Source organism: Rissa tridactyla, chromosome 2 (genome assembly GCF_028500815.1).
Source record: "Rissa tridactyla isolate bRisTri1 chromosome 2, bRisTri1.patW.cur.20221130, whole genome shotgun sequence".
Taxonomy (NCBI): domain Eukaryota; kingdom Metazoa; phylum Chordata; class Aves; order Charadriiformes; family Laridae; genus Rissa; species Rissa tridactyla.
This window is the reverse complement of record NC_071467.1, coordinates 330,892-343,179: the sequence shown is the minus strand read 5'-3', so window position 1 is coordinate 343,179 and position 12,288 is coordinate 330,892. Positions and strand designations below refer to the sequence as shown.

At 42.5% G+C, this 12,288-nt stretch overlaps 1 protein-coding gene across 7 annotated transcripts in view; it reads left to right on the top strand.

Annotated features, from left to right (window-relative positions):
- The window catches only part of PUF60 (poly(U) binding splicing factor 60), a 31,955-nt gene that overhangs the window by 1,681 nt on the left and 17,986 nt on the right, over positions 1 to 12,288 (top strand). For 3 of the 7 annotated variants that reach the window (XM_054189708.1, XM_054189706.1, XM_054189704.1), the window contains one exon: positions 11,961 to 12,056. In XM_054189708.1, coding sequence (XP_054045683.1) covers positions 11,961 to 12,056 — 96 coding nt within the window. Of the gene's footprint in view, positions 1 to 6,037; positions 6,147 to 6,249; positions 6,317 to 11,960; positions 12,057 to 12,288 lie in introns of those variants that run through there. The other 4 variants (XM_054189707.1, XM_054189705.1, XM_054189701.1 and 1 more) reach the window with 3 other exon arrangements.

Below are 12,288 nucleotides of genomic sequence, written 5' to 3'. Positions count from 1 at the left end.
AGCCAGTTGGTTTGGTGTCATTGTATAGTTCGATATATGTGTTTTTTAAAATGACAATGAATACATTTCAAAAATAATTAGTTAACTTCATAACTCCCAGCCACTGCACGGTTTTGCTGCATGGAGGTGAACTGATGCGGTGGCTAGTCAGACAGAAGCCTGTCAGAGCTGCAAGTCTGTTTACAGTAAATTATCAGGGCCTTACAACATAAACAGAAAAATAAAGACCTTGCTTCAGAGTTTCTATTTATCTATGTATATCAGCTATTATAAACAAATTTAATCAACACTGTAAAAGAAACTATTGTGTTACTTTTCTACACATTTGCCACTTGAACTGAGCATTAAGAGCTGAGCAGAATACGGTAAATGTGAGGAGTTTGATTATTTTTGTTTGATTGACTTCAAACACCAAGCATTCAAGCTTAAACCTGTTAACTTACACTATCAGGTTAAAAATCGTGTTTGCATTCAGAGTTATACTTCTGTTACAGATGAAGCAGCACATCGAGTCCACACAAGTCTTAATGAACCTGTGATTATTCTTGGGGGTAGGAGCAAGAATCATATAGGCCCCAGGAACTTAAAATTTATTTGCAGGGCTGGTGGGTGGCTGTATGAGCAGGAGCGAGGAGGTAGCGATGGCCTGTAGACGTGCACAAGAAATTGTCGGCAGCAGTCCTATGACTGAAGGAAGTACATAAGTACCGTGGCAGATAAGGGAGGTGAGGAACAATATGCATATTTTGAATATGCTGATGTTATTCAGCAGTGTTTGGCTACAGAAGAATTCAGAATAGCCAGTGTCAGTTGTGTCTCTGTTGGTACATCTGTCACTTCCAGAATGTTTTGACAAGAGGCAGTAGGTATCAGGAACAAAGAAAATTTAAAGGGTTGGTTAGACGAAAGATCATGTTAGAATACAAGCCTTGAGATGGAAGGAAGTAGCTTTTTTTCATTTTGCTTTCTCCCAAACGAGGTGGTATCTTCGTGCTCAAATGACGTAGCGTAAGAAACAGCCTTCCAGTTTGACTGAGTATTGAATGTTTTTCTTCAGTATGAGCTTTTGTAGTATGACTGGAAGGTGTTTATTTTAAACTTCAGGGCTGTTAAACATCTTAAATAGAGCTTTCATTCTTGCCAGCTTCACACAATGAGTTAAAACCTTTTTTTTTTTCAAGTAAGATCTTTCATAAACTGGGTGTTATTTATGTGAGTTTAGTTCTCCTCTTGCTGGAAATAACGTGAATCTGACCATCCAATATCATGTGTTAGTTCATCAGCATTTTTTTGCCACTATGTGCTTGAAAAACTGACACGTGGTCGTAGTGTTCGTGGTCCTTGAAATGAAGACCCAATTCAGATGTCTCTGCAAGCACTTTTTGCATGATCCCTGGCTTCTTTTTTTTTTCAGGTTCAAATAAGTGCCCCTATGTGTTTTAAATCTACTTTCCATGCTGGAAAGAAAATGGGCTGCTCTAGGATGTAACCAGGAAGTTGGCCTAAAGAAAGTCCAGCACTTCTGCTGTCGAATCAGAACAGCTGCAGCATTTACTTTGTTCTGGGCCAATTTAAGTCACGAAGGCTGGCTAGAAAAGCTTGAGAATTAAGGACAAAGTAACCTCAACTAAGAGGAACCCAGTTCCGGAATTTGGTAGATGTAGATTTTGCTTTCAGGTAACTTTCTGGAAGTCAATTTGCAGTACGGGCTCTGCTGTTGTACTGTTAAATGGGAAAAATAATTAGAATAGAACGCAGAGGGCTTTTGTTTGTCAAAAGGAGTGCATCTTGTAAGGAGACTGAGTTGGCTCTTATGAATTATAACTCAAAGTTCCCAAATGGTTGATGCTTTTCAAGTGTAGCGTACCTTGCATTAAGCCCATCAGTAAACATTTATCGAATGCATCTTAAATGAATGCCATGCAGTTTGATGAGCATGAGATGGGAATCATCGCTTCTTTACCTAGCCTATTCTCTTTCTAGGCCTCCCACTACTGAGAAAAAGCATCCCTTTTTCTCCTTTGAATTTTAGGTAGAATTAGGCTTTATACTAAAGTAATTTTGCAACTCTAATTTTGCCTGGTGCCAAATGCTATCGATTACAATAACAGATCTGTACTCCTGTGTTTTGTTACCCAGAATATTACTGTTGTGGAACACCGCATTGCTGTCCTGGATTAGCTCTACTGGCCATATCTGTTCTTTTCATCTGCGTGTTTTTTCTCCTCACTGGCCTTTGAAGCTGTTACCACAGGCCGTGCCCTCAGCTCGCGATACAGGCAGAGTTGCCCTACGGCCATCTCTCTTCCTCCTGATGTCAGAGCCATAACAGGTTTTTTCCGCTCGTCACATGGTCTGCGTGTGTGCCCGGACACACACAAATTCTGTAATTCCAAGGGGTCTTTTTCTTTGTTTTGTTTCGTTTCATGGGGTATTTTTTTTGTTTTTAATTTACAGTCACTCCCTCAGGAGTGCCCAGTTGTCAGTGGGAGCATGTGGGTTGATTCACAGAGCAGAGGAAGTACCCTCCTGTGTCCCTCGTAGTTAAGGAAAGGACTGCCATATGCTACTCCTGGTGCAAAATCTGTCTTCCCAACAAATAAGTATTTTGTCGGGTTCACATCAGTAACTGTGGGAATCAAGTTAAAGTGGTATTGTATTTCTAGGACAAACCTAGCAGACATTGAATTTAATTGCTGAGGGAAGTGTTAAGAAAAACTAAAGTGTGTCTGGGAAAATATTTGACTGCAGGAGAGTTAAGCTTCAGCTTTGTTTCCTTCCCCCAACATTACTGAAATTTCTTCGCCTTTGCATTGTTAGATTGCTCTTGCTGCTGCCTCTGGTATGAGGAACATGTAGTCTGCAAGCAACAAAAGTAGTTTATTGAACATCTGCAGGCTTTTTTTCTGTAGTAAGCCTGCTGTATTGGGAGCAATCCCAGTCACTGCAAGGCAGTCCTGCACAGATATTTCCAGTACTTACCTTAAATTTGCAGCTTCTGAACTGTATGTGAATTTGGAGGCTTTCTGAAGACCGTCAGCAATGCATACGTGCATTGTTCAGCGGGAAGGCAATAAGCAGCTACAACAAAGATGTTAGTAGCAATAGGTCCTCCTCAAATACTTTTAACTGTAAAAGTGAAACTAACCATTCTTAATTTTGACTGTAAAGTTGTGTGTTACAGGAAGTAGTTGCATATCTGCATTTGAGATCTAAAATTCAACTATGGTATGTATGGGATAAATTTTCTTAGCCTGGAGTAATTAAGTTCCCCATGAAGCTTATGAGGACCAGTACTAGTTACTTCAAGACTGCATGTATTTCTTCTTTTCTTTTGATCTGAAGTAGTTCTTAAAAAAACCCAACTCTTTTGCATGTTTGAAATAGTTCATAGTTTCTGTCCTACTGCCACAAGCAAGATAGGTTTGTAACATGTAGGGGAGTATTTATGTATGCTGCTTGTGCTGACAGAGTGGCGGGAAACAACAAAAAAATTCTTATAAAAGTATAGTTAATTATTAATGTAATTCTGATGAAATTTCTTAGTTACTTGATTGGTACCTTTTAGTGTTAGAAATTGAATCACCTGTTACAACAGATTAAATCATTAATGTCTTGTTAAAGAAACTTATATTTTTAAACCAATTAAGTAGTCTTGAGGCATTTGGTGCCACTGCTTTTGATATCAGTACTGTGAAAGTGTTGTATGTCACAGCTTTAGGCACTGGTCCTTGATGTATTTCTATTGTAAATGCTCCTTTAGTGCCTGGTGACCTCCTCACACTCAGGGACAGTATGTCAGAATGAAGTGCAGTGCTTTGTGTTTTGGTATTCACCTGATTTCTTGGTCTTGTGAATTTTTTTGCATTACCTCTGTGGTTTTTGACGCTCTTTCCAGACTAGTGACATTCTTTAAAATATAAATGTACCAAAAATTGATACAGTATGTCTCTTATTTGTCTCACCAGTTCATTTATAAAGATAAAAACACTACAGTGTTATTTCTATGTATTCAGTAATATTATTAACCCTTTTTGCCATCCCATAATATACTCATGTGTGATTGCTTGCTTGTCTTCCTTTTTGCATTCTTAAAATCACGTCTCAGTTAAATAATTTGTCCTTTCCTGCAGGAGGGATGCATGCTCTCTGTTGGTGACTTCAGTGACAGCAAGTCTTATCAACTAAAATTAGGATCATAGAATTGTGTAGGTTGGAGGGGACCTTTCAGATCTAGCCCTAACGCTGACAAAAACCACCATAACCCACGTCCCTCAGCACTGCGTCTGCCCAGTGTTTCAATCCCTCCAGGGATGGTGCCTCAACCACTTCCCTGGGAGCTTCTTCCAATGCTTGATAACCCTTTCAGTGGAGCAGTTTTCCCCAATATCCATCCTAAACCTGCCCTGGTGCAACTTGAGGCCATTTCCTCTTGTCCTATGGCCTGTTCCTTGGGAGAAGAGCCCGACCCCCCCTGGCTGCCCCCTCCTTTCAGGGAGCTGCAGAGAGCGAGAAGGTCTCCCCTCGGCCCCCTTTTCTCCAGGCTGAACACCCCCAGCTCCCTCAGTTGCTCCTTTTTCAGACTTGTGCTCCAGACCCCTCAGCAGCTCCGTTGCCCTTGACATTGGCAGAAGTCATTTTGGAGCCTGACAATGCCAAGAGAGCTATCTTCTGCTAAGAGCAAGTGGTGATTCAGAGGAACGCAGCATGGACATTGAAATCACATGCAAGCTTTCGCTGCGCTTGCTGTGTAGTCTGTAGCTGCATTAAATGGAGAAGGGGTAGCTGAAGGATTTGTCACTAGGACAGTGAGCTGATGGACAGGGACAGTGGTGACCCCTTTTGGGGGAAGGTGTGTCTTCCCTTGTGTCTTACTTTACTGTTTGTGATCAAGAGAAAGAGGATCGTGTGCGTATTGATTTATTTTAGCACTGTATTGTACCTTGTCAGGAACAGTAGTTTTCTTCCTTAAAAAGCTGAAAGTTGAGATGCAGGTGATTTCTGGGTTCCATGACAGATAAGTGGTAACGCAGAGCATGCTGCATGTAAAAGTAACATCTAGAAGATTTTTTAATTTCTCGGTACTGATCCAGTGGAGAGGAGTTCTATGAAATGCAGTGAGAAGGCCTCACAAGGAATTGTTTCAAGAGTAGATAGATCACTTGTGTACCTGTATTTAAGACTCTTCGTGTTTTCAGATGTTGGATTTGCATAGGATTTGGTGCTCTGGAAAAACTGTGTTATGCTACTGGACAGCAATAGTGAAATTCATCATAGAATCTCCTTGCTCATTTAAATAGAAGAGATGTTGCTGGCCAAATACAGAGTCATGTAAACAGTTTGGTCCTGTGATGCTAGGAAAATGACACATTTTGAAAAGTTTTAATCCCTGCCCATTCTTTATGGAACACATCTGGTAGGATGGTGGAAAAAACGTGGACATGCCCCATGCTGCGGATTTTGGCAGTACATTAGTTGCACGTGCTTACAGTAACAGAGGAAATAACTCACTGGTGCTGCCGTTCCTCCCCATTTGAAAATAAGTATTCAATGGGGAGCGGAAAGGAGTAGTTGCTAAAGAAGTTCAAGAATAGTAAATGGTCATTGTGCACATAAAGGCTTGCAGAGTTACAGAGCTTACAGCTGAATCCACAAAGATTTAGATAGTAAATGGTGGCAAAATACTTCAACATATTGCATATACTTCAAGTATACAGTATCTGAAGAAGGACCTTTTCTGAAAAATAACCTATTGTGCAAGTAAAAACACTGCCTTTGACCAGCACTCAGGTGATGCTTCTTCCAGCTTCGCTACTGGTGTGGGGTGTTGTAGCATGAAAATATTGAGAGCCACACAGGTTCCCAAGCACTGATGCAGGTGGTAGAGCAGGGATTAAACTGAGTATACTGGCCAGGTACTTCACCAGTCCTTTTTCCACCTCTGTCTTATTGAATCTTCATGTTGTTTGCTTGTTATGGTTCCTAAAATAAACAAGATTCTGTGTTTTTCTTTCTCTTGTGTGTGTTTATACTTCAGAGAAATTCTCAGCCATGTAATAAATTTCCAACGAATGTGCCTGAACTCTTGGAGTTCAAACCACCTTAAAGGGCCAAGCAACGCTCAGAAGCAATGTTCATAGCACCAGGTATACAGTTTCTATTTATTTCTCTTTTAAAAGAAGCTCCTATTCTCCTGCTTCTGTTGTCAACTTCTCTCCCATTTTTCTTGTTCCGTCCTAACTGTTACAGTGCATTTAAATAAGGCAGTGTTCAAGGTGGACGGCCTTAGCAGAAAGCACCAACTGCTTTTCACCAGGTACTGTTACATTGCTGCCCAGCAGACTAAAGTAATTGTGCTGAGCCTTTTCTTGGTAGTGGCATTACTCTGAGGTGCCAGGAAAGAGGGAAGCAATGGTCATTTCCCTGTGAATGGTGGGAGACTGGGATTATTTTACACAATCTGCTGCTTTTCATATAGACTGCAGTAACAGAGGGTGGTAGTCTACCTTGAAGAAACTCTGTTAAAAGGGTAGCTGGTGATACGTTTTTGATCAGTGAAGTCATGTAGTAGCTTTGGTTTCTTTCCAGAGGGGTGTGTGGTGGCAAAGAGCTTGGAATCAGCTCCAGTCGTGCCTGGATCTGGCTTCTTGGATGCTCCTTGTCACTTGTAGATCACTTCATCATCCTTAGTTTTGATTACATCCTCCATGCTGGAGATTGGGTGTTATAAGCCAGTTTTCAGAAGCTGTGCCATTTAATGAGCTCAAATGTCTAAATTCTATTAAGTGTAGATCTGTAATAGTCTTTATTTTTAAAGAATCATAACTAATTATAATCAATGGAGTAACTCTTTTTTTATTGTGAATGGTTACATTTGATAGTCGTTCCACTATGTTTTTCTTCTCCCAAATCTCATAGCTCCTAAACTGAGATAATTAAATTTTTAAAAGCTGAGAGGAAATAGAAATAGCAATAGAAAAAGGTGTGTGCTTCTTAAATTGTCTGCAGAAAAGTAAGGAATTGTGATTAGGGGCACAGAGTCTAGTTGGAGACCAGTGACGAGTGGTGTTCCCCAGGGGTCAGTACTGGGTCCAGTCCTGTTCAATATATTCATCAATGACCTGGATGAGGGGATAGAGTGCACCCTCAGCAAGTTTGCTGATGACACCAAGCTGGGTGGGGTGGCTGACACACCGGAAGGCTGTGCCACCATACAGAGAGACCTGGACAGGTTGGAGATCTGGGCAAAGAGGAACCTTATGAAGTTCAACAAGGGCAAGTGTAGGGTGCTGCACCTGGGGAGGAACAACCCCATGCACCAGTACAGGTTGGGGGTGACCTGCTGGAGAGCAGCTCTGTGGAAAGAGACCTGGGAGTCCTGGTGGACAGCAGGATGACCATGAGTCAGCAATGTGCCCTTGTGGCCAAGAAGAACAATGGCATCCTGGGGTGCATCAAGAAGAGTGTGGCCAGCAGGTGGAAGGAGGTCATCCTCCCCCTCTACTCTGCCTTGGTGAGGCCGCAGCTGGAGTGCTGTGTCCAGTTCTGGGCTCCCCGGTTCAAGAGGGACAGGGAACTGCTGGAAAGGGTGCAGCAGAGAGCTACAAAGATGATTAGGGGACTGGAACACCTCTCTTATGAGGAAAGGCTGAGGGATTTGGGTCTCTTCAGTCTGGAAAAAAGACGTCTGAGGGGTGACCGTATCAACACTTATAAATACTTAAAGGGTGGGTGTCAGGAGGATGGGGCCAGGCTCTTTTCAGTGGTGCCCGGGGACAGGACAAGAGGCAATGGGCACAAACTTGAACATAGGAAGTTCCACCTAAACATGAGGAGGAACTTCTTTACCCTGAGGGTGGCAGAGCACTGGAACAGGCTGCCCAGAGAGGTGGTGGAGTCTCCAACTCTGGAGACATTCAAAACCCACCTGGACGTGTTCCTGTGTAACCTGCTCTAGGTGACCCTGCTCTGGCACGGGGGTTGGACTAGATGATCTCCAGAGGTCCCTTCCAACCCTATGATTATATGATTCTATGATTCTATGAATTGCCTGTAGGATAGCATATATGTAAGATGTAAACAAATGGGAAGGGGAGCCAGGAGGGCCTGGTGGAAAACGTTTTTTTAGCCAATTCATTAAGAATAAGAATGATTTATTTTTTATTTTTTTTTTAATGTTCGTAATCAAAATTAATCTTGGGGATGATGTAGCCTTCCTGTACGGAACAGATCCCCATTACTATATTGCTTTGGTACTTGTTTTCGGTCTGCATGTGGACTGTGCAATAGTATCTTTTGATCAGGTGTGTGCACTTGAGTGTCCCAATTTGCAGCCTGTAAATGGTTCCATCTCCCTCTGTTCTTATTCAAGTGTAGTCTATCTTTTGTTGTGCTTTTATTCCCCTTAGGCCCTTGTGTGCTATTCAGTGTAGCTATGAACTTCCATCTGAAGGGACCAGTGAAGGAACTGCAGCTGTAGAGCATTGTATTCAGCTACTTGTAGAATACATTTTTATGTTAGAAGGGTTTATTTTGCATCTATTCGTGTTCATTGATCCTAGAAAATGCTCCCAAAACCCTTACGGTGAACTTGAGGCTGAATGCACAAAACCAGAGGTCTCAATTGTTGCTGTAATTGTAGTGGAGTAGGAATGATCTAGGCCATATCTCTGAACATCGGCGGGCTCATCCTGCGGCTTGCTTTGCTCTCCAGGTAGGTGAGCTCCACTCCTCGCCCGCAATGGTCTGACAAAGAGCAAGGGAAGCGGCGCAGCCCGGTAGGAGGCAGCACGCAGGCTGCGGTCCCCAGCACGCTGAGACAAGTGGGCTAATGTGGGAGGAACTTTGCAGCTGGTGAAGGGAGTACTTAAAGAATGTCTTGTTTCCTACTATTAACTGAAGTTTTTCCCATGATAGTTGTTATACTGAAACTATATGTAGTGTTCGCAGACACGGGTCTATTCAATCTGCTATGTGTCTACTATGGTATTTGACCATTCTGGTATTTTAAGTGGTTGACAATTGAGTTGAGAGAAGAGATTAGTTCTGTTGATGGATGATACAGGCAAAACTTACATGAACAACAAAGGCAAGTCCAGATCCTGCTGCCTTAAGCCGTGAAGGTGGTGAGGTTGTGAAATGGATGGTTCCAGCAATGGCACCATCATGCTGTGGTCACACTCGCTTCTTCCTCTGCTTCATGGCCTCGGGATGGAGTTCCCCTATGGTGCAGAGTGTGAGTCAGACCAGTCCTGCTCTACGTCCTCGCGAGAAATGCACAGCATCGTGTTGGGAAAATGAACACAGTTGCCTCATGAGAAGTTGCTAGTCCAAGAGTCACTGTCTTTTAGGTAAATGAATTGCCAGAGGATCTCAAGATAAAGAATGACTGGGCAACGTGATGGTAAATGTTGCATTTAATATGTTAGAACATATGAAGTAATGTGTGTATGGTGGGGAAAATAAACTCATTATGTGTGCACTGTGACAGGTTGTGAAATCACCTGTTCCTGCATGCGCTAATTAAAGTTTATCTGCTTAAACAGAATGTGACCCCACTTTATACACAGTAAGTAGAATAAGAAATTTGGTTAACAAGCTGACTAAGCAGCATTTAGTGTCAGTTCCCCCCCGATCAGTTGCGGGAAAGGATTCGTGGCAGCCGTGCCTCGAGGGAGAAGTTGGTGCAGTCCCTCTGTCACAGCTTGGAGGGTGTCAGCTGGGGAGGTCTGTGTGCGGGACTCCATAACGTCACCGTCCAGCATTATGGGCAGCAAGGGCAAGTGGGACAGCTGGGGATTGCAGCCCTCCATAGGTACTTAATGATCTCGATACGGCAGGGCTGTGGCGTTGGAGCTTCTCTTCTCACAGCTGGAACCAGCAGTTACTGTAGACAGAGAGACGCTTAGGAGGCCTGGAGTTTTGAGGCTCTTGTGTTCTGCGTCCCACTCCTTTTTAGTGGGAGGACTTGAGGATCGTTACCTTGGGCCTGGGCCAAGGTGCCTTCCGAGGAGCTGCTGCTTTTCTCCTCTCTGCTGCTGTTTACTTCCTGAACTTGGCAATTTCTGTTAATTCCATAGTAATTCTTAAAATCTAAATTAATACCCTAAATTGAGAATACCATGTGAATGTGCTTGAGCTTCACTTGCACTTAGGTGGTATTTGTCGTTTACTGTGGAAAGAATTCACATGGTTAAAGTGTCTTAACTATTTTGCACTTTTCCCTCCCCATCACAAACAGAACATTGTACATATCAATATATAGAAAAAAAAGTGAAAATACCATAAATGAAAAACTGGACTGCCGGGGAACTTGTGATTCTGAAAGAGATGGGTGGTTGGTCTGTGCCTACTGAGTATTATGGCAGTCGTCGCGGTGTAGGCGCGGGGCTGGTGCTCTTGAGCAGTCAGATGGGCAGTGTATGGCTCTTGCTAGAACTGGGGGTCTACTGCTACCTGCATCGCTCTGCTGTCACCAAGGGCTTCTGGCAGTTCTGTTATGTCTTGTTGGGAGTTGTTGCAGCAGCTCGTCTCTTTGTCAGTGTGTGGTCCCCTCTGCCTTGTGGTAGGATAAAGAGGATGCGATGAAACATGCGATTCGTATGCAGCCAGGATGCAGGATCATCTGCTTCTGAAAGCCATGGCTTTCAGATATAGCCAAAAAATAGCTTTTTGCTCTTCTGTATTTTGGTATTCTGTTCGTAAGACCTTGATGTACCTGTAAGTTTATTTTTTTTCTGGAGGAGATCATCAGTGGTCTTTCAGGGACATTTGTGCTCATAGGAAATATGTAAGTCGTTAGCTAGTGCCACAAGTGTCATGAGCAAGTGGTTGTTCTGAATAAATGGGAACCGAATTAGTGGGAAATACTCGCTGTTACTTCTGCTAAAATGCCAATTACTTTGATATTATATCTTTTCCAAGTGACAGTTTTGTTCCTATGCCAGGAGAGTTGGTTTTGGTTTGCCATCTGAATGGGTCTGTTCGGTTTTTTTCTATACTGTGCTTGTTAGAGTGCTTACATATAAATTTAATCTTTTTTTCCACTGGAGAACTGAGACATTTGTTAATAGGTTTTTAATGATGAACCCTATTTTGACTGAAAATCATGTGATGGCACCTTTGGGATACCAAAGTATAATACCCTGAGCATACACGTTAGTGGATGCTTACCAGAAAGACATAAGCTGCTGAATCATTTTAACCAGAACCAGGTCGATGGGTATACCTTAGGGTAACCTGCTGTTGCTTAACATGGCAGGAATAATTGACCAGTTGTTACACAGGAATGGGCTTCAGTGTAAAACTTGAGCTTGAGGTAGAGAAGTCGGTAGAATATCTAAGACACAAAGAAGGCTGACATTTGTTAGCTACACGTGTATCTGAAACCATGAAAAGTCAGTTCAGTGGCCCAGAAGCTTCTTTCTAGACCTATTCTGGTGTCGGGTTTGGGAATCTGCATGGGCAGGTAGTGTGCGTCTCATACTAAGTATGAGAACAGTGCTGCTTTGTTACTCGGTACCTGGTACAGAACAGAGGTTTGGAAAAGTTTCAGAGAAGATCTTAAAAAGAGAACTTGAGAAACCAAAGGTGAAAAACCAGCATAGGAAGAGATGGAAGGAGAAAATAGATGGGTACACATGACAGACTTTAACTGTTGAGAGGTGGGATGGAGATGATCTGAGTGAAGACTGGGGAGTCTTTAATTTTCTTTAAATCTCGTGGTTAGGGAACTCTTTAAGTATCCAACATGTTCATTGGTTTGTACAATTGATGGGATAGCTCTCCCATAGGGAGTGGCTAGAATATTAACAGGTTGTCATGAATTACTAATAGGTTTGGGAGGACTTTTTAGCCAACTGTGGCATTCTGACATTAAGTGCTTTGGGTTTCTGGGAATGAAGAAATTGGTCACTTCTGTAAGAGCAGGTTTTTTTCACAAGTATTTTCTATTTTCTCAGGGTACAGAGTCCATTAAGATGGAAAATGGACAAAGCACGGCATCTAAGCTGGGGCTTCCTCCCCTCACACCAGAACAGCAGGAAGCTCTCCAGAAAGTGAGTAAACTCAATGTGAATTTGCTTCTTAGCACTCTTGTTTGGTTGGTTGGGGTTTTTTGTTTGTTTGTTGGGGTTTTTTTTTAATGAGCATCTGTTACTGATGTTATAAAAGGGAGCTCGCCTACCAATAATATGTATGGGGTAGTGGCCATACTGTGTGTGGATTCACACTTTCCAATGTGTGCCCAATAATTTCTTCTTTTGGTTTAGAGTTTATAGATGCTTTTTG